Raw genomic sequence first — 23,460 nt, forward strand, 5'->3', positions numbered from 1 at the left:
TTTTTTTTTCTCGATTCTTCAAGGTTGAGTAATGGAAAACTTCCAACATTTGAGATCAGGCTGTCTAGAAAATGTTCTACAACTGTGACTTTGACAAATTGTATTTAAAAAAAAAATACTCAAAAGATCCCATGTGTGGTATGCTATAAATGTTAGAAGAAGAATATTGAGCATCTAATCTGAAAGTTTAATATTATTATCATGTGAAAAAAAATATCATTAATAGTGACTAATTCTCCGGCGAAAGATAGCTATCTGGCATTTTAATTGAGATGTAAGATTATTTAATCTCTTAAGTATGCACGTTTTCAAATCGATGGCTCTTAAGAGGGAGAAGGGGGTGAGGAGGAGGGTTGGTGATATATTGTGCAGTGATTTACATTGCATTGTTAAGATATGCATATGTGCATGAGTACTTATGAGTTATGTTCTTCTTATCATATGTTTTCTGCTGCAGGACAAATGGAAGCCTTTCTAAGTGCGTGCAATATGAATTAGATATCCAAACACCCAGGGACAACCTATTGTGATTTGTCATTCCACGGGAAAGCAACAAAAATAATCTTAACAGAAAAATAGTTGCTTTACGCGAATACAAATAAAAACTATCCTTAGATGATTGTCTGCCAGCCAGACTGAAAGTGTTTTTGTTTTTCATGGTCATTAAGCAGAATTTATTATTTCAAGCCAAGAACACAACATCTCAGACATATATCACAGTTCTGAGGTTGAGAATTTGATTTAACAGCGCTGCTTTACATGCTCACTTTGACATTAAATGACACCCACCAGTTGCAGGATGAAAGACAAATTGTGAGGGGAAAAAAATGATTTTCATTGGGAAAAAAAAACCTAACCTACGCAACACATCATTTCTACTTTGCACAGGCTCAGATAATATGAAATGGATATTTTTTTCATGGAAATTACCAGGCAGTAGCCTATTTATTTAGAATGATGTATAAAAGTGGAGAGTGACCATATCACTGCTTTGTGGTTACCATGCCAGTGCTCAAGGAACCTGAAAGGTTCTCTTCTCCAGAAATGACTGCTCTTTGAGGCACCGGGGTTTTTAAGTTTCAGCATATCCATACACTAGAGAGGTTTTCTTTATGGCTATTTAAGTGTTCAGAGTGCATTTCCCCTAAAAAGCTGCAATAGCTGAAAATCTCTACGAAGAGTTTTATTACCCTTATATACAATTGGTGATTCATCATAAAGGCTACTAAGCAAGTTGCATTAAAAAATATACAGGTATATATATAAATATTAAAGACAGATAGCTAGATAGACATCTAATCGCCATCTTTATAATATATCTAATACATATAAAATCTTCCAAATATTTTTCAATTTTCACAGAAATCAAGTTGAGCAAACTGCCTGCATTGACATAAAGTAACAGACCCCCCCCCATATACATTAATAAATATTGCAGCATTAAGTACGCATCACAAAACATTAAAAAAAAATGCAGATCTATGTCTGTTTCAGCAACACAGTAATGCTCACACTTATACAAGACACTGCCCCTTTAAACTGGCCATACCTGAATTATAGACATCCGATTGGAAGGAGTCTCCGTTGCATTGCTCACTGGTCCAGTAAAACTGTTGTGGCAGCCAACATGGCCTTGAGGAACAGTCAGATTATTAGATGTAGGTTTCAGGTACATCACTTCTGAACGGGGAGAACTCAAGGGCAACCTGGTTTGATAATCAAAATACATTGGCGATGTGGCAAGTGATGGGCTACTTACAACATTCATGACATTCATTGCATTTCTCTCCTCTACTTCACTCTGTACCAGCATAATGTCATTCTTATTTATTTTTTTCTTCTTGCTTTTTCCTAATTGAGGGTGACTGTACTCTGCTATCCTGCAGTTGTATGTCCTGATTTCTTTATTTTCCCTTTTGCATTTGACAGCAATGGTGATCATGGCAGTCAGCAAAATTATGGAAATTGTGCTTAACGTAACAATAAGAGGCAAAGACATATCCCATTGGTGCTGTTTTCCGTTTACCCTGGGTTCTCCTTCAGGTAAAGATCCAGTAAAAGATTTGATGATGAGTTTTGCCACAGCTGAAAGCATTGGTTTACCATTGTCTGTAACCCTGATCACAAGCTCTACAACTGGTGAAACTTCTTCCCAGTATGGATTGAGTGTTTTGATGTCTCCTGTGACAGGATCTATTTCAAATAGGTGCTCTTCGTTGCCATATGCAATTTCATAGGTCAGTCTTCCACTTTCTCCAAAATCATTGTCCATTGCCTTGACCGTGCTCACCACATACCCCACACCTACATTCCTTGGTACATGAATCTCAGCGGTATCATTTTCCAAGATGGGTAAACAAATGACTGGTGCATTGTCATTAACATCCAATACAGTCACTCTCACTGTGGCATTGCTTTCTAAATGAGGCGACCCTGAATCTTTTGCAAGAACTTTAAACTCAAAATACTTTGTCTGTTCATAGTTGAAAGACCTAAGGGCATATATCGCACCATTAGTGGGGTTGACAGAGACGAATGTGTAGATGGATACATCCCCAACATGAGATGGCAGTATAGAATATGACACTGTGCCATTTTGTCCCAAATCTGGATCTTGGGCCAACACTGAACCCAAGTATTCCCCAGGAATGTTATTCTCAGATACCTGCAATACGTACATAGCTTTGGTGAAATGTGGAGGGTTGTCATTTTCGTCTAAGATTCTAACAGTGAAAGACTTTGAGGAGTTTAATGGGGGATTCCCATTATCCCTAGCAATTATTGTGACATTATATTCATCTTGTACTTCACGATCAAGAGGTCTGTCCGTTACTACAGTGTAGAAATTATCATAGTTCTCTTCCAGCTTGAAAGGGACATTGCCAAGAACACGGCACTGTAGCTGACCATTTTTCCCAGAGTCCTTGTCAGTGACTCGGACTAAGGCAATAACGGTTCCAGGGGGTGCAGCTTCACTAATTGCTCCCTGCCGAACAGATACAAAACTAATGGAAGGGGCATTGTCATTTCTGTCAATCACTTTTACAGTAACTTTACAATGTGCTGGGATTGGAGTAGGTCCTTGATCACGTGCTTGAACGTCAATTTCAATAAGTCCATTTTCCTCATAGTCCAGGTTACCCCTCACTTGTATCACACCTGTTTTAGCATCGATTGAAAAAAGCTCCCTGATTCTGTCTGGCGCATAGCCACTAAATGAGTATATGACTTCACCATTGGACCCTTCATCTGCATCTGTAGCATTCAGGTCAATTACAACTCTGCCTAATGGAGAGTTCTCTGGGATTTCTACCATATAAGATGGTGCTTCAAAAACAGGACTATTGTCGTTGGAATCAATAACTTTTACATTTATTTGCACTGTGGCGGACCTGGGAGGATTCCCTCCATCAATGGCTGTAAGAATTAGCTTATGATGACTTTGCTCTTCTCTGTCCAGTGGTTTCTGTATAACCAACTCGGGAAATTTGGTCCCATCGCCTCTAGATTTCACATCTAAGGAAAACAAACCATAGTCATCTCTGGTGATCTTGTAGGTCTTTAAGCCATTTTCCCCTGAATCTGGATCATGAGCACTAGTAAGTGGAAATCTGGTGCCAGGAGATGCATTTTCTGAGATATCAATATCAATTTGCTCAGAGGGAAAATTAGGAGCATTGTCGTTAATGTCTCGGATATCAACTTTTATCATGCATATTTCTTTGTCATTTGCAAACACCTCCAGAGACAACTGGCATTTTGCACTTCTTCGACAAAGTGTTTCACGATCAATGCGTTGTTTGGTATACAGCATCCCACTGTCCTGATCCACATCCAGTAAATGAGGTGCAGAATTTTCCAAAACTCGGAAGGTGGATTTTCTACCCCTTTCGGGGATCCCCAGCTTTGCATCTTTAGTGATATTGCCAATGACAGTTCCAGCTCCCTCCTCCTCTGGTACAGAATAATTTAAGTTTTTCAAAGTCAGGGCTGGTGCCCACAAAAAAAATAGCAATAAGATGGAATGGTACATCCCCAGATATTTTTGTAAAGATTGGGCTGTTGGCTTCACTCCTCTTCTCAGTCCTCTGAACCTGTTGATTGCAAAAACACCTGCAGTTAGATAGGCAGCAAATGGACCATAGCAAAAAGGCTGGCAGGGTTAAATCAGTGATTGTTTTCGGCTGCAAAGACAATTATTCACTGCTAGACAATCATTTTGCTAGAAGCTTTTTCTAAAATATTAATTGGAAAGCATAACTTAATTTAAAAGGCTTTTGAACATAACCACGGTGTTCAGTAATGCATGACATCAAGGTAGCAATACACTTTTTTCAACCATTCTCAAAATTTTTATCATTCAAATGTAAGCCTTTTTCCTCAATCTCTTATTAGACAAAACAAAATATTATAATTAGAACAAATGCTAGCAATTTATAGGATTCTGCTGAAGAATTACCTTGGCAGAATAGCAACTGCTGAAAAGAATTATTGCATGAGCGCATGAATAGTATGAATGGGGAATTGAAAATTAACTTATTTTGCATACATTTATACATATCTTAGTAAAATGACATACAAAAACATTATTTTTTTTTCACGAATCACATATTCACATGTTGATTGCCGGTATCTCATAAGGTATGTTATATATTTCTAGGCTTACAAGCTATATAGATGTTCTGCCCCTTTTCCATAAGGAAGAGCAAATCAACAGGCAAAGCATGGCTGGATGCACAAATGGAAAGGGGGGAAAAATACACTTTAGAGGAAAAAAAAATGCAGTAGCTGCATTCAAGGATATTCTTGAAATGTATTCACAAAACACCTAGCAAAATATGGAATAATAATAGATCCCTATATAAAGGACCCGGTAAACACACACCTAAAGCAGACATGGAAAAAGATGCATTTGTGTCTTTTTTCCCCCCAGAATTATAGCATTCAGTACTGAAAGTAATTACCAAGCAAACTGCATATTGGAAAATGCCTGCTTTCTTTTAACATATGAATGACACATACAGAATACAGATGCTTTAATAGCAGCATGAGTCAGAATGAGAGAGGAAGGGGAAAGAAACAACGATTACTATTTTTAAAAATAAGAACAACTTACATGCATGAACAAGGTGCTTACTGGGCAATGTTATATTATGTTATGATGTTTTTGCAACATGATCACTGCAGTACGTCTACGGGAGAAATAATAAACGAGGATTACCTTCTAATAGCACAAGGATCCTGGACCTAAGGAAGGAGGCTATACATGAGCTGGATGATCAGTGCTGATCCTTTACGTAGCTTGTGCCACCAACAGCAAATGTGCAAGCCAGAAAAACATCAGAATCCTCCAAGATGTGCAGCACCATGGGTAGCTCCAAATCACTCCCAAAGTGAGCCCTTCATCCCTCCTTTTTTAATTTCTTTAAACTATTAAAAGCATCTGTAAGATGGGTGACAGCCTTTGCAATTCCCTCTGCTGGCTCATGGTAGCTTAGAATTATTTTTGTTTCCAGAGTGTTCTTAAACTATAAAAAAAAAAAACAATAAACAATATATCCATTCGAAATGAGCAGCACTTTATACAATTCAACAATTGAGTCGTAGTCTTAATCCTTCATATCCTCCTGCATTGTCTTCTCGCCGACCGTAGTTCCGAATACCTCTTTTCAGACTGACTCTATTCACCTCACGCCGCTGCTTAAACATTGACACTGTTCTCTCGCCAGCCAGTCAGAGCTTGAGATGTAGACCCGCCCGTTGCACTGTCGTCCAATAACAGGCGAAGGGCTGGCTTGGCGGGCGTTCCTAGAACGGGAACGCTTTGTGTCATTGATTAGATCGGTTAGGTCTGAGACGGTAACGATGTGAGAAGGGCTGCTTGTAAAACGCTGCCTTTCATTTCCAGTGTCTCTTATAGCAGACTGACTGAGAGAAGGCACTTTATGACACTTATTGGGGGTGTATAGAAAATCGATACACCTAATACGTCACTGGGGACCTTATTTCATCTTAACCAAACTATATTAAAAACAAATTAAGGCGGTTTATTCATCGATGTAATAGAAATAATGCTAAAACGGGTTTTGCATCCATCCTGAAGACCTAACTTACTCCGATTTAACTATTTTTAAGCTTATGTGTTTCAGAAATGATACATACATTGTGGTTATGACGTCAGTAAATATTTTTTAAGAATGGTATGTTCATTGTATGTAGAGTTAAGCTGCAATAAAACAGGCATACATGTGACAGCTTGTGATATGCAATGTACCTGCTCTGTAACCCCATCACTGCCAAATGAGTTTGTTTATCTAGAAGAATAATGTTTTTGCAACAATTGTGTTTAAATAATGATCCTTTTCTTTTCTGTAGTTTTGTAGAGAAAAGCATCCAAAGAAACCATTTTCCAGAACAAGTTTTAATTAGGTGCTTGTCTCACGTGCATATTTGGTCATGTGACCAGCAAAGCGATTGGTATGCATAATATGTTATATTTCTTCAGCAATGCGGTGTATGTGACATGGCTATCTAAACATCACCTTGTCTACTTCTGTAGCAAATATTTGTATTTCTTCATGTATTTTCTTTCTTGGATCACGATACTAGAATACATTCTGGACATGTTGCTTGTATTTAAGAATTTACAATTGTCACCTATACAAAATTACAAATAGGATATTTAAACAATTGGATACAAATCTTTTTCTCTCTAGATCTGCGTGTTTTCTATAAATAGTAATAAAGATCCCAGAGGTGGTTGTTATAGGTTGCTATTTTATTTTAATGTGTGTATTTTCAGGATGCCCCACATATATACCATATTATAATTTAGTAAGATATATACGGTACATGGCAAACTAACATATCTGTACACCCAGATCAGGTCAGGAAATGTGGCAATCCAGTGTGTACAAGGTATGGTGGGCACTATGTATAAAATGTCAGGGCTGAACTGGGGGATAAGTGGGTGATCCTGGCACAGGCACATGTTTTGTTTTAACATTTACGCACTGTGCGACTGCACCTATTTAGTCGGAAGCCACATACTGGAGAACCTGATATGCTGCTGGAGGAGCAGTATGCGGCCTGATCAGCCATCTGTGTCACCTCGATCAATCAGCAAGAACTGTTAAAACTTTGTCCCAGAACCACTTTTTTTTTACATAAACGCCAGCGTCCAAAGTGGTAAGCAGAGATAACAATGGGTGAGGTTAAAGAAAATGTCAAGGTGCTCATAGATGGAGTCAAAATGTACCTTAAAAATGTATAAACACAGGGAATCAAGCCATGTATCAAGCAATGATCATAACCCTTCAATTCTGAGTTTGCTCCCATCTACAGATTCTGCAGATACCCATAACTCAAGAGCAAATACGAAAAGTTAGAACATCATTCAGGGTAAACAATTTCTTATAAGTCTCAGATACATTTAACTGAGACAACCAACATTACTTGAATTCTGAATTATCAAAAACTGGTACCATGCAATTATTTGATGCTGCTTCAGAGGATGATGGAGCTACCTGGTTATCATACGAAAGGGACATGAGCAAAGTATTTTACAACCCATGGTAATTATTCTTGTGAAATGTGTGTATAATGCTTAAGCTTAAAATCTGTTAAATGCACACTTTTATCCAGTGGTGATTTTCTACAAAAGTGTCTAGTTTTGGCATTGCACAGGCTTAGTTTACACTGACATCTTTCTACTGCAATCACTGCCAGGCTGTCCTTATTAATTGGGCTGTCAGGCAAAAATCTGGAGGAAAAACAATATTGTTGTTAAAAAAAAATAGTACAGCATGAAAATGTAATTAAGGATAAAAGTACAAGTCCATCAAGATCCACCTTGCTGTTGATCCTGAAGAAGGTAAAACCCAATTGTGCCTCAAAAAGAGGGGGAAAAAATCCTTCTTGGCACCAAAATGGCAATCTGATATCTCACTGGATCAACAAGCTATAGCTGATCCTGTCCTTAGAACAGTTTATAAGGACTGCATATTACACTCTACTTCTCTATAACTCATCCAGCTCATAGTTCAAGGCATCTATAGTATTCTACGATATCTGTGGGTGAGGAATTCCACATCTTTATTGTTCTTGCTGTAAAGAACCATTTTTTATGCATTATTTATTTGCATATTATTTATTTGCATATTGTGCCACAATAACATTAAGGAAGAAACACAAAAGTTTTCTATTTACTTGTGTTTTTTTTATCTTTGTACACATGCATCTTTAAACACTGTTTAAATGGCAATTTGAGTTGCATTAAACACTCTTTAGATGACAGATATCTTTTAAGATCTGTACTGAGGTATTAGGAGCTAAGGTCACAACTAAAGCCAATCCCAATCTAAACGCGAGTTCTTTAGGAGATTTATTTTAGGCAATGTCAATAATAAACTCAATATTCCCATTTATATTACACACAGAAACACTTATTACCAGGCTTCAAGAAACATTTCCAATAGATACATCATAATGACAGCGCTAAATGATTTGAGATTGAAGAAGTACTTCCAATGATAAATGCTTGAACATGCACCATTGGTGACACTTGGTTTTCCACCAGAAATAGGTGAATATTGAGGTGTCCCATTTTTTTGGTGCAAAACAAATGCATTTATTTTTTTTCAATAAAGATGCATTGGCAAATGGACAAAAATATAGACACAAAAATACAAATAATTAAAAAGATTAGGAACCAAATTAATTCAATTTAGGAATAAAAGTCAAGATCCAGGTGTGCTAGCCTTTGTGTATGGAAAATGTAAATTATATGTTTATGCATTTGTTTATATGATTGATATTCACCAGTTGTTGATAGTATAATTATTTGTATTTATACAGCCTAGGGCTTGACAAATCCCAAGGCTCAGACAGGCATGGTTGCTAAAAATACAATTGCAGATGCCTGTATTGAGCATTTTTTTATACAACTCAAAAAGTTGGTTCCTAAATATGGGACACCTAGATTTTATGTCAACAATTGGCACAGCCAAACCACAGCTAACATATCCTACAATTACAACAACAAAAAAAGAATTGATATGAACTGTGTCCATCTGCTTCCCCACGTGAGTTTGATTTCACTAAGTCTAAGAATTCTTAACACGCATAATACTTACCGAGCCTTGAATTCAATGGGGGTGATTTATAATGGTGTTCCAAGCCCAAATGTCTGCTAGTAACGGAAAATTTGCACCTTCATCAAGTTTTAACAAAATAACTGACATAATTAGCAGGTTAGCAACCTCAGTTATAAAAAAGTATCAGAAAATATGGATTTTTTGGATGCAAAAATAAACTGCCAATTCTCACCTTGCAAAACACCAATGCAGACACAATTGTAGAAAGACAGTATGCCTCCAGAGGGGAGGTGGGGGCTTCCTGTCATTTTTCACCTATAAACTAAGACCTACATATATTTTTTTTTAAAAAAAAAAGGTCTGCATAGGATATAATACAGGGCTAGGTTAATTGTAACCCTTCATTAGACAATGAGCCTCACATTTCACCATGGTGAAAGTGCCCCTGTTGATGACAGGTATCGCATAATAATACAGTTGACATGAAATTTCTTAGAAATACCATGAGAATATAATTTCAAAGGTATTATCTCATAGATCATGAGTAATACAATTTAGTCCATTGATTATTCTGTCAGTGCTCTTTGCAATTGTCTTGTGGTTTCTACAATACAATGATATCTGGTCCAGTAAAATAAATAAAAGTTGGTGGTTGTCGATGCAATCATTATTCATTTTATTACTTACAATACTGTCAGCATTATTGGGTTCTGGACGGGGAAAAGACAACTTTTGGGTCAACAATGTTGAGAGTCAGTTCCTTTTCATTTTGTTTAGTCATCCAGTTGCCACTGGTATGGCGAACACAGTGTATAGAAGATATAGTGTTGTCTCCTGCCCACCTTGTCAACTCATACTTGGTTAACAGGTCTATCTTATTCATGAAACCATTCAACAAATAACAATTCACTACGGTTCATAACGGATCAAACTTAATTGTGAAACCTAGCATTAGGTTGCAATAGCAACTTTATCTGACATTTTACTGCATGCATATCGGCTTGGGCATTCTTTAGTTATGGGAGTTATTGGAGACTTCTATATCATTCACCCCCTTCTTACACCTACCTTTACTGCAAGGAGTATGTTTCTTGCACATGATAATGACAAGCAGGGGCCAATCACATGTATGTCACCTGAACAGTGATGTTATGATACCATACATGCAATTGGCTGCTGATTTTAATGGTAGTGCCACTGACCATGTAAACGCTAATGTTTCACGGTTTCAGTCGAAGCAGCCAGAAGAAAGACTTACCGTATTTGCTCCATTATAAGACGACCCTGATTATAAGACGACCCCCCAAAATCTGAATATTAACTTAGGGAAAAAAAAGAAAAAGCCTGAATATAAGACGACCCCAAAGGAAAAAAGTTTTACCAGTAAATGTTAATTCATGTAAACAATTTTTTTTAATAAAAGCTACGATTGAGAAAAATATTTTTTTTGTTTTTATTTCTTGTATTTTCCAACCTGTCCCCCAGTTACGCACATCTGCCCCCAGGCTTGCCACTCCAATATGGCACTGTGGCCCATGATATGCCTTTTAACCCTCTATATGCCACTGTGCCCCATGGTATGCCTTTTGACCCCCTATGTGCCACTCTGCCTCCAGAAATGCCTTATACCCCTATATCCCATTCTGGCATTTAGGGGGTTAAAATGCATATTATGGGGCAGATTGGCATATAGGGAGGTATAAGGCATTTCAGGAGGCAGAGTGGCATTAAGGGAGTTAAAAGGCATTGTATAGAGCACTCTGCCTCCAGAAATGCCTTATACCCCTATATGCCACTCTGGCATTTAGGGGGTTAAAAGGCATATTATGGGGCAGAGTGCCATATAGGGAGGTATAAGGCATTTCAGGAGGCAGAGTTCTCTATTAAATGCCCCCTTAACGCCACTCCAGAAATGCCCTATGCCCCCATTTAACACACACACACCCTATACCCCCATTTAACTAACACACACACACACATACTCTCTCTCTCTCTCACCCCTCTCAGCCCTCTCTTACCGGTGCTTCCAGCCGGGGCAGCGGGTTGACGTCGCCTTCCGCGGCAGCCGGAAGGAGGTGGAGTTGGCAGCGGGGGTTTGTCTGCGTCCGTCGCGTATACTTTCCCGGGCTGTCAGAGATCAGAGTTCCCGGCACCGGTGCGGCACCAGTGCGGGGAGCTCTGATCTCTGACAGTCAGGGAAGGTCTACGCGACGGACGCAGACAACCCCCGCTGCTAGCCACACCTCCTTCCGGCTGCAGCGGACGTTGTCTACGCGAATCGCGTAGGCGTCAACCCGCTGCCCCGGCAACACAGCAGGAAGCACCGGTAAGTGTGTGTATGATGGGGGGGGGGTGAGACAGGAGGATCCAGGTCCCCTGCAGCGGTGCGGGGGATCTGGATCTTAGTCTCCTAATCAGACCTCTATTTGAGGTCTGATTAGAAGACGACCCCGATTAGAAGACGAGGGGTATTTTTCAGAGCATTTGCTCTGAAAAAAACCTCGTCTTATAATCGAGCAAATACGGTAAATAAGACAGAGGTCTACTTTTATAAGGCATTGGACTCCAATCAATTAAAATTTGTAGACTAAACTGTTCCTTAATGAAAACTGTTAAGCAAATCCTGCTTTCATAAGTGAGGTTGGCAAAATGATTCCCATAAGAGTTTGGTAGTAAAAAAAACCTCTTTACTTACCTGCTGATACTTATTTCTTTGGTCTTGCAAAAGCCGTTCACCAACAGTTTAGGAGAACCTTGTGATCTTCTAAACCTTTTGGGCACCTTAGAAAATCAGCATACGGGGTGTTTTTAGTTCTTGTTTTGACCCACAGTGTCAAATAATACAACCCAACTGTATTAAACCTGTGTACCGTTATATCTGAAGAACACAGATGATAATCCTCATACACAAATAACAGTTACCATTATGTGTTTGGTGCATAGTCACAATATGTCAAATTGTATACATTTGTTATATTCTGCAGCACTGTACAATGGGTAAATAGTACATAAAAACTAATGTATAACAACAATTTGACTTACAGAGGAAAGAACGGCCCTGCTTAAATGAGTATTTACACATTTTCATTTTGGCAGCGTTCCCCGTGACTGTGAAAATATTTTATATAAACCTTGCACTTGCCTCTTGACTTGGCTGCCATTTAAATGTTGTAAACACACATATTCATGTGTGAGATAATATTTAATGTGTTAAGGTTCTTCCAACGATGTAGTGTATATTGCAATTTAATATGCACATTAAATGTAATTTCAGTATTAAAAAAAAAATCCATTAATTGTAATTCAATTAATAAATGTAAATGTAACTACATTTAAATTGCTAGGTAATTATATGGTGGATTGAACAGATTCTATATAGACAAATATATATTTACAGAAGCACTACGGACCTCTTTCCCTGTCTTACTAACTTCAGCTTTCAAAGCAGTGGAGTAGCTTATGAACGTATGAATGAACTTGAGTTTGCTTGTCACTTCAGTCAGGTTAGTCCAGAGAGTGGAACACATATCCTTTTGGCTGAATGTCCAAACCAACATTTTGCCAGACTGGTTTTTCCAGCAGCTCCACTACCCATTACTACATGTGAGATGGACAAGGATGTAGCATGGGCAGGGCATGACGCTACACATCAGATGACACAATTAAAACAAAAGAAAGTCTGCAATAAATACCCCAAAAAGATATAACTGTGCAGCCACACACAATACATGTGAATGCAAAACATACCATGTGAGTGTTAAACCAAAAAAGAGAAAGGGTGGAGCACAAATCAAACGAAAACGTTAATAAAAAAACTTTTATGCAAAAAAGGAGGCTACATTTTCTTAATTTATGTTCTTCTCCTTCTTCTTATACTATCCATTTATTTCATAGCATAATAAGGTCCTTGGAGATAAAAAAGCAGAGAAATAATCAGACAATATCTTTAATGCACCAAATATTAAAGTGAAACAAAGACAGACACTTACTTTATTGTAGGAGCGTATAAATTACACTATAAACCACACATAAATGCCACCAACAGGGCTCTAGGTTTTCACTTTCGACGCTGTTGTGTGTTGGAGTCTTCTCCTTGCTTATAGGTACCTCTGCGATCTCGATTCCTACACTCATGGCACTGTGTTAGAAAGGGTTGTCCAGGAGTGAGACCCTTCAAGTGCAACACATCCCTTAACACTAACTCATTCACAAAATTAAAGGCTTCCTCAGCAGATACACTATATGGACAAAAGTATTGATCCCTGTTTTGCAGCCTCCTGAGAAGGCTTTACACAAGATTGTGGAGTGTTATGTGAGAATTTGTGCCCATTCATCCAGCAGAGGATGATTTGTGAGGTCAGCCACTGATGACTGAGAATGCCTGGCTTGCAATTTCTGTTCCAGTTCATCCCAAAGGTGTTCAATTGGGTTGAGGTCAGGGCTAACAGGAACTAAGATATAAAAAATCTCTGAAGACACAGTTGTCATAATTTACATATACACAGGCGTAACTACAGGGTCTGTGCCTCCGGGGGGGGGGCGGTGCAACCCCTTCTTTCTGTCTCCTTGTACTGGTTCAAAATTGTTTAGAAAGGGCCCATCCGACCTCGACCGCACCGATCCAGGTCGGAAGGGCCCTTTCTAAACTATTTTGAACCGGCACTGGGAGACAGGAAGATATCGGGGTCACCTTACGTCACTCGAGTCCGCAATGAAACCGATGCTGCTCGCACACTGTGCGCAAGCAGCCAGAGAGAAAGCTGCAGGAGCGGTGAGAGGTAAGCGGGGACAAGAGGTGGGACACATGTATATGTGTTTATATATATGTATGTACTTGTGTGTGTAAGAGCATGGATGTGTAATTGTGTGTGAGTATGGATGGATGTGTAATTGTGTGTGTGAGTATGGATGTGTAAGCGGGGTGAGAATGAGTGTGTGTTAGTGAGTATAAGTAAGTGTGTGTAATTGGTGTGTGTTGGAAGAGTGTGGCAAGGGGCAAAGAAGGCAAAGACCAGTTGTTTCGGGGCAATGATGGCACAGACTAGCTGTTGAAGTTTGGGGGCCCCGGGGCAATTTTCACACCAGAGCCCCGTGGTTACTGTATAATTTTTTATAACACAAATTCTGTTTGTATGTTACAATGGTTATGTGTTGTTTTTCCTGATTATGTGTATTTTTTAAAATGTGTTGGTTAATTTGCAGAATATTTCCTTAGTTTCAAATTGTTGTAAACGCATGTAGTATTTTTTAGTCCAAACTAAACATGTGCAATCAGATTCTGAATCTCCAAAATGAGCAAGAACCCCAATGAAAAGCAAAAACAAAGCAGAGAACTTTTTGTTGCTTGTCATACTCACTCTCTCTCAATGTCTCCGCTTCTTCTCTTGTTTTTCTGTCTTCTTTCTTCATCTGCTTCCACAAAAGGATGGGAGAGTGCTTCAAAAGCTCAGGTGCGCCAAGGCTCCGTTCACAACCTACACATTTTCTTTAGTTTTAAATCTAAGTCAATAAAATCCAATATACCTTAGTATTGTGGATGATGGCCCTTTTTTGCATTAACCAAGTAACTCAAATGTATGTATGTATATAGTATGTATAGTATTTATATATATATATATATGTATATATATATATATATATATATATATATATATACACACAGTATTGATATATATATCTATATACACACACACACACACACATATACATATATAGGGGAAAACATCATTTCACTGCAACTGACTATATACAATGAAGAAACCTACTGACGGGTTATTCTGGTACTCTGATAGTATAAATAAAAGTATGGCTATGTCTGGAAGGTTAAGGTTACCATGAACTGCAAAGAGCCTGTCTTTATAAAGTGCAGCCGTAACAAGGGAAATTAATGCACAATTAAGGACTATCCCTGGAAATTCAGAACACTTGGCAGGTACCACGAATAAAACAGTAAAGTCTTGAAAATAAAGTTAGATTATTACATCCACAATCTCTCTCCAGGGCAAAAGCTCATTTCATCAACATTTCTTCTCTAGGGTATAAGTTTATTCACATTGTCTTTTAAAAGCAACATATTACTTCATCTACATTGGTTCTCTCGGGCAGTGAGCTGCTTCACCAACATTGTCTCTCTAGAGCAGCCATGATTACTTCATCTATTTTACCTCTCTGGGGTAGTAGTTTTTCAGCCCCCCTTAGGGATTCCCCTATTCAATTCCCAGTGTAGATGAATTCATTTCAACCTTCTATTTCATCTCATTTATTTCCCCAGTGTAACACAAAGGTTCTCCTTGTCTCTGAACAAGTTCCTTATCTTCCCCTTCACAGTGTTACACAGATATATTCTGCACCTATCACTCAAAGGCAGCGCGTCTCCCTTCTTTAATTAAGAATCGCAAATCTCTACAAGTAAGCTATAGTCTGCAAACAGCCAATCATTGCTCGCCTCTCATACTGTCTTACCCTGGCGAGGACTAAGAGCTGGTTAGTGATTGGTCTTTTTTTGTCACATTCTAAGTATTGGCGATGAGGGCAAAGGGAGGGTATTAGATGCAGCAGGGAGCCAGGGACTCGTAGCGCGTGGAGCAGTCGAGTCGACTAGTCTGAGGGAAAATAGTGTGATTGTCCTTCCGAAAGGCTGCTCTATGAAGGCCAACAAGAGGAAGCTAATGTGGCAGGATGGTGGATATCAGCTCAGAAAAACTGGGCGAAAGGCTAATTACTGTATTAATATTTAATATGTACATAAATTATAAACTGGACACGAAGAGACTAATGGAATATTCTAATCGGTCTTCGTCCAACCAATGAAGGAATGTATAAAACAAGACTGGTCATTACTAATACTTTGATGGAAATATAAATTTTTGCTATTAAAATCGTTGCCATAGTGATATGACTACGTTTCAGACCGTTGCACCTACACATCACATTTTTTGCATAACCCCCATATTGTGTTAAAACGCTGTTTAGTGAATGCTGTAAAAAAATATATATATGTAGATATATATATATATATATATATATATATATATATATATACATAGCATTCAACAATAGCTTTTATGACACAGTGCAGATTATGCATAAAATGTCATTTTAGTGCAAAGCCTGAAACGTGGTCTTATCACTATGGCAACAGTTTGAATTGAATTTCTATAACCAGCATAGTATTAATAATATATAAAACTTTACTTATATTGTAAAATATAGTGCATGTATAAACAATTTAAAGTATTTTTATTTACATTGTAGGATAAAATATACATTATTTATGAAAACATTTTTGTCTTGACAATTTAGCAGATTTTACTTTAAAACTCTCAGGCACACCCAGAATATATAATACAGACATAAAACACTGCCTATTCATTTTTTTCTATCTGAAAGTCATTTCATTCATTGATTTTAATTTCAGGAAAAGCATAGCGATTGACTGTTACCAATTTAATGAACTATATAAGTGTCACTTAAATTAACAGTAGCGGACCAGCATCACTTAACCAAATTGATTTCAAATTTATCATTACAATTGTTTGGATTACACCTATGCCAACATGCAGATAACAGGTAAAAAGTTGTTTGTTTAGTGTTTAATCATATAACTCATGTAGGAAAGACCAGTTCCTACACGCAGCAAAAGAAACAAAATAGTTACATTTGTTTTATAAAAAAAATGGTCTTTACATCTCTGCCAACTATCGTCATAACTGTCCAGTCCTGGAGACATGACAAACTGAATGTTTAGGGAAATCTAAATTAAAGCCATCACACACACTTTAAAGAATATGATAGTTGAGAGGCCCCTTTAATTTGTGGTCGCTGGGATTTCTGTCTCTCCATGTGGTGTGTCATTCTTGTTCAGGTTCTTGGCACACCTGTGGCACATGCATTTATCAAAGGCCTTTGTAAACCAGGGTTGTTGCAAGCTTTCTTAGCTGGAGCCTTATTTCCTGTTCCCAATTGTTTCTGTATTTGTTGACATTGAATATCATCTTGATTTGACCTGGCCTTAGACTCAAACTATGATACTCTTTTTGCTAATTGGGATGATCTGGATTTTGATCTTTGGCCTCGACTTTGATTATTCTTTCTTGTTACCCTTCTGTAGGTCTTCTGGTTTCCTCCCGTGTATGAGCTTGGCTGGCCTGATCCCATCTCAGTCTCTCCCTGTCTCCTGCCATCAGCTAGACCCTGTCTCAGTATCCGATTTGCTCCCGGTCTTGCCTGTAGATGGTACCCTAAACATAAAAACAGAATAAAGGCTACAGCCATCTGCTATCAGGCGCACCTTAATCTGCCAGCCTCACACAAGGACCTGGATGAGTACCTGCCTGACCCAGCACCTGTAGATGTGGCATTATACCTTGCCCATGCCAGAGAACTGGCAGTGAAAAAATGCTTTATATAAATTCTGTCTAAATGGTTTATTGAATCTTCTGCTGGGTTGGGGGTTTTCTTCAGGAGGCTGATGGTCGCTGGGATTCCTGTCTTCCCATGTCCTCTGTCATCCATATTCAGGTTGCTAATGTACCTTTAGCTTACCCATTTATCAAAGGCCTTAATAAACAGGGGTTGCTCCCAGCTTTTTTTGCTAGAGCATTATTTCCGGTCCCTGACTGCTGTTCCAGTGTTTGTTGACATTGTATATCCTTTGCTTTAGGGCTGCAACAACTAATCGATAAAATCGATTAGTTGAATCGATTTTATCAATTATAAAATGATAATAGAGGTCGCATACTAACACTAAGATCCAGATCCCCCGCAGTGCTGCAGGGGCCCCGGATCCTCCTCTCTAACAGCCGGTGGGGGGTATCTGTGCGATGAAGTTCGAATCCGATTCTTCGGTTCATTCAATGTCACTTACAGCAGTTACTACTTCCCAGTCCCTCCCTGCAGTCATTCTGATGATTGGCCCCGCCCCTTTCTGCTTCCCAGTCCATCCCTGCAGTCACACTGACGATTGTTCCCACCCATTTCTGCTTCCCAGTCCCTCCCTGCAGTCGCACTGATTATTGGCCCCGCCCCTTTCCTTATAGAGCCCACACTGCTCAGCAACTCATCTAACGGTAAGTATAAGATTAATATTTGAGCTGCTGAAAGTTAGGGGAGGTGGGGGTTAATTTAGGGGCAGTTATGGTTAATGGGGTTTTTAGGATTAATTTAAAAGCAGTTATGGTTAATGGGGTCTTTAGGGTTAATTTAGGGGCAGTTATGGTTAATGGGGTGTTTAGGGTTAATTTAGGGGCAGTTATGGTTGATGGGGTGTTTAGGGTTAATTTAGGGGCAGTAATGGTTAATGGGATCTTCAGGGTCAATTTAGGAGCAGTTATGGTTAATGGGGTCTTCAGGGTTAATTTAGGGGCAGTTGTGGTAAATGGGGTCTTAAGGGTTAATTTAGGGGCAGTTATGGTTGATGGGGTCTTTAGGGTTAATTTAGGGGCAGTTATGGTTAATGGGGTATTCAGGGTTAATTTAAGGGCAGTTGTGGTTAATGGGGTCTTTAGGGTTACTTTAGGGGCAGTTATGGTTAATGAGGTCTTTATGATTAATGCCGAGGACTGAGGGTTAATTTAATTTATTCAATAAGGTTAGCTTAAGGTGCAGTTAGAGGTAAAGGGGGGGGGGAACTAAGGGGAATCTAATTCCTGGGGGCAGAGAAGATTAATCCTGTATATATGTATAAAAGTATTGTGTCAGTGTGTGGAGTCTGAATCTAAGAGTGCACTATAGCATATCTAGTGGGTATACGACATATCTGGGGAGGACGGAGTGACATATCTGGGGGTATATAAGGCATATGTGGGGAGGGGGCGGAGTGGCACATCAGGGGGTATACGGCATATCTGGGGAGGACAGAGTGACATATCTGGGGGTATATAAGGCATATGTGGGGAAGGTGGAGTGGCATATCTGGGATGCATGTGGCATATCTGGGGGTATGTGACATCTGGGAGGTAGTGTGGCAAGCCTGGGCTCAAATGTGCATAACTGGGGGGCAGGTTGGGAAATAAAAACAAGAAATGCATTTTTATCAAAGTTTTTTTATTCTGCTGTTTGTTTTTAACATCCTCTTTGTTTATTAAATTATTGTAAATAAATTACATGTTTTTTTAATCAGATTAATCGAAAAAATAATCGGCCAACTAATCGATTATGAAAATAATCGTTAGTTGCAGCCCTATCCGGGACATGAGGTACCAAAAACCCCTGGGATTGAAGGGGTTAACATCCTGTTTGTTTATTTAATTTTTTTAAATAAATGAAAAATTTACATTTATGTTTTTTATCCGATTAATCGAAAAAATAATCGGCCAACTAATCAATTATGAAAAAAATCCTTGGTTGCAGCCCTACTTTGGTTTTGAGCCCTGTTCTTAGACTCAGATTATGATACTGTTTTGCCTGTTAAAGCCCTACGCAAGGTGAGCAGGTGTCCCTGCACAGAGACTCCCGCCTGACCCAGTACCTGCAGATGCAACATTATTCTTTGCTCCTGGAAAAATATATAAATCCTGTCAAAAGAATTTCTCCAGGTGGTCTAAACAGCTCTTTAAGACCATGCATCAATTGTTGCTTAGATTAGATATTGTCTAATGAAAACATTTTAATTAGATGAGAAATAACGTTATATACCTACTGAAAATATTCCTTCTGAAGATGGAGATTACTCTGGAAATTCAATGCCATTTTCCCCAAACCATACTCAAAACTCAGCATATTGTGGCCTTTAATGAAGCTGATGAGTGTTCTTTCTTGAGTATGGTTTGGGCAAAGTTGTAGTAAACCGGTTTGGTGATCTCTTGGGTGTGCTATTATCTTTTGTCATTCTCATCCTGGTTTTTGACCTCAGCCTTTCTATTTATTTTCCAGAACATTTTTTTACATAGCTGTAGTAGATATAAGTTATTGAAGAATGGGACATGACACAAGTAGTGCTATTTTATGATAGATAGAGAGAGAGAAACTTTCAGATAACTGTTCTCAAATAGAGCTTTGTCCATCTGTTGCTTTGTGAACTGTGTTCTGACAATATGCAGAATGGCATATAGTGGGCAGGGCAGGAGTTGGTTGTGATTATTGGAAGAGATCCTGCGCCTCAATAGTGTGTGAACACTTGTTCTGTTTTGTGGCAATTATAGTGAGCCTGATCTAAGCTCACATTATCTATAGTAAAAATCAAGTGAAGCTGGTGAAGCGATGTCTGTAACTATCTCATAAAAGTCAGTGTTTGTACTGCTGTAACCAGGTCATGTTTATGTTCAGAATTGTGATTTTGTGAGTGGGTATTTTTTTCATTGCACCTACTATGTGTCATAAAAACAGAAAATGCTAGGTGTTTTTTCTCCTTATGTCAATCCTTTTATACTCATAGATTAACCATCATTGTAAGTGGTATATTATGGAAACCAGTGTATAATGAGTATCACCATTTTTTTCACAATACATCTGTTGCTTTGTGATTTGCACTATTTTGAGTGACTTCACTGATGATTTAACACTTCCTTGCTGTTGTAATTACTAATTTAACACTAATTTTGAAGCACCAAATAACACTTCAATATAACTATATACATATAAATATTTTATATGACCATTTAGAGATACTCAGTATATAATTTAATATTCTGGTTAAACAAATATACCTTCAATAACTAACTACAATGTATAGAAATTGTAATTCCCAGTTATTGTTCCTATAAAGTCTTCTAATATTCTAATTCTGAATTTGCTATATGTTCTTTTGACCATGCTAATTTTTAATAAATAGTTCAGTGAAGAGCTCTATAACCATTTGTCATTAAAGATGTTCTCGTAATTTAACGCTTACATAAGAATAAGGGCATTATACATATATACATAGTTCTGAAAATCAGTCATTAAAATGTACTTTAGTGGCTGAAGATACCTGTTTGGTTAATCCTTCCCACAGTAGCTGACTGGCATCCTTGTTGTGTTTCTGTATATGCAAGAATGTCTATGCGGCTACTTATACACCTTGGCCCTGGTTTAATGGCCCATTTAAACCCTAAGAGCTATTAACATTGCTAAAAGAACATGGTTTCTGATGCAATACCCCGAATAATCCACAAATAGAATATATGAATTATCTGCTTGCACATTGATGCAAGTGCATGTCACCGTAAATTTTGCAAGTTGTTCATTTGTGTTTTAAAATGCAAAAACTGCCAGATAAACAGATCTCTGCTTTTTATAATTGAATTCTGTATGTGGAAAAACAATTGTATTTTTTTTAATGTGCCAATGTACTGATTTCCTAGCTTGTCCATAAACAGAGATCAAAAATGAAATCCTGTTATGCTTATATATCATATGTATATTGTAAATGAGAATATCAGATTGGGGCCATTTAAATGGAGTGCAGGAGAAAAGGATTATTCAAAAGTTATTGAAGGCAATAGAAAACCTGTATTAGGCTTGTCAGTAAGAGCAAACTATTGAACAAACCACTGTGGTACTCTGCAGAAGTGGCCAGAATATTGAAAAACATTTAGTAAGTACAAAAAAAAGTGGGAAAGATGGTCAGATCTATTAGATTATCCCCCTCCGTACCTGGTACTTCCTGGTCACACGTCACCACCAGACCGGGACGTACCAGGTACGTCATCCCCAAAAAACGCCTCCACATCGCCACAATCGTGGTGATTGCGGGGGCGCCGTTGCTGCTGTCTGCCCAGAAAGGGAAGACCGAGCCAGCCCCGAGCCTGTGATTCTGTAGGCTGAAAACGAGATTGCGGGAAAACCAGCAATTGTGTTTTCAGCTGTCACAGGCAGCTTCAGGAAAGGGGGTTGAGTGTTGATTGGGTCCCCACACAAGTGTGGGGACCTGACACAACACCCCCCCCTGCTGCCTGATCGCTCCATGAGAGCGAAAGTGCAGCGTTAACCCCTTCAATGCCGCTATGTGTATGACACAATCGCGGCATTGCAGGGGTTAACATCTGTCCCCACAAGCTTGTAGGGACTAAATATCCGTCAATGCTGTGCTCCAATGGAGCATCAGCATTGAAAGAGTTAAAAAAAATAATAATAAAAAATAACAGCACTGACCTGAAAGTCCAGGGTGCTTCCAGGTAAAATGCTGTGAGTTTAGTAAGTCGGCTGATGATGATCAGATCACTCCTGGCCAATAGGAGTGATCTGATCATTATGGCAGCCCCTGGACGACCCTGCCTTAGAAAGAGAGAGGGGTCATCTAGGGTAATTGTGGAAAAAAATATTAATTAAAAAAAACCATAATTATTACCTGATCACTTGTCGGTGACATTTTAAGTCACTGATTATTGATCGGTCCCCCTGATGAATGTCAGTGGCCTAAACTTGTCACTAACAAGCCTAAAAACTGTCAAAATTATCCTAGTTGAACACCTTGACTTGTCTGCTGTTCATAAACATATACTTTTATGGGGTAATTTACAGTGGGGGTTTCCAAAATGTCCCAAGTGGGATATGGGCCCAGCAAAACAATTTCTGAAAATTTGCGCATGTTCCAGTTTTCGCCTCATGGCTTCCTCAAAAAATGCATGAACCATGCATGTGAGGCCTTGTTGGAATCAGGGGATGTTGGTGAACTGTTTTTTTTCTGCAGTTGCACATATTCTATACAAAATATAATATACAGAGGGTTGTAGTCATTGGAGTATATTCGGAGCAAGGTCTTGTTAGCAGTGGGGTACCTCAAGGATCTGTACTTGGACCCATTCTATTTAATATTTTCATTAGTGATATTGCAGAAGGTCTTGATGGTAAGGAATCGCCACAAATATTTGCAACAAGGTGGATGTTCCTGGAGAGATAAGCCAAATGACAAATGACTTAGTTAAACTGGAAAAATGGTCAGAGATTTGGCAACTGACATTTAATATGGACAAGTACAAGATAATACACCTGGGGCATAAAAACCCAAGGGCACAGTATAGAATATTTGATATCGTCCTAACCTCAACATCTGAGGAAAAGGGATTTAGGAGTAATTTTTTCAGATGACTTAAAGGTTGGTAGACAATGTAATAGAGCAGCAAGAAATACTAGCAGAATGCTTGGTTGCATAGGGAGAGGTATTAGCCGTACAAAGAGCGAAGTGCTCATGGCATTGTACAGAGCACTGGTGAGACCTCAATTGGAGTATATATATATTTTGTAGAAAGTTCAGAGAAGGGCTACTAAAATGGTTCATGAATTGCAGGATAAAAGTTACCAGGTTAGGTTAAAGGATCTTAACATATATAGCCTGGAAGAAAGGCCTGACAGCTATAACAGCCTCCACTCTTGATGTACCAAGACATTTCAGACTTTCCTATGTTTCCAACTTTTCTATTCCAGTATGTCTGTGCCACAGTGCATA

The 23,460-nt window shown here is 38.6% G+C and overlaps 1 protein-coding gene across 1 annotated transcript in view; it reads right to left on the reverse strand.

Annotated features, from left to right (window-relative positions):
- The window catches only part of PCDH17 (protocadherin 17), an 85,502-nt gene extending 79,829 nt beyond the window's left edge, over positions 1–5,673 (reverse strand). Inside the window, exons 1-2 of the mRNA XM_053455445.1 lie at positions 5,222–5,673; positions 1,550–4,094 (exon numbers count right to left, since the gene is read on the reverse strand). Of these exons, the coding sequence (XP_053311420.1) occupies positions 1,550–4,033 (2,484 nt within the window). The 5' untranslated portion in view covers positions 4,034–4,094; positions 5,222–5,673. The remainder of the gene's footprint in view (positions 1–1,549; positions 4,095–5,221) is intronic.
- Between the last annotated feature and the right edge of the window lie 17,787 nt (positions 5,674–23,460).

Source organism: Spea bombifrons, chromosome 2 (assembly GCF_027358695.1).
Source record: "Spea bombifrons isolate aSpeBom1 chromosome 2, aSpeBom1.2.pri, whole genome shotgun sequence".
In the NCBI taxonomy this organism is placed as follows: domain Eukaryota; kingdom Metazoa; phylum Chordata; class Amphibia; order Anura; family Pelobatidae; genus Spea; species Spea bombifrons.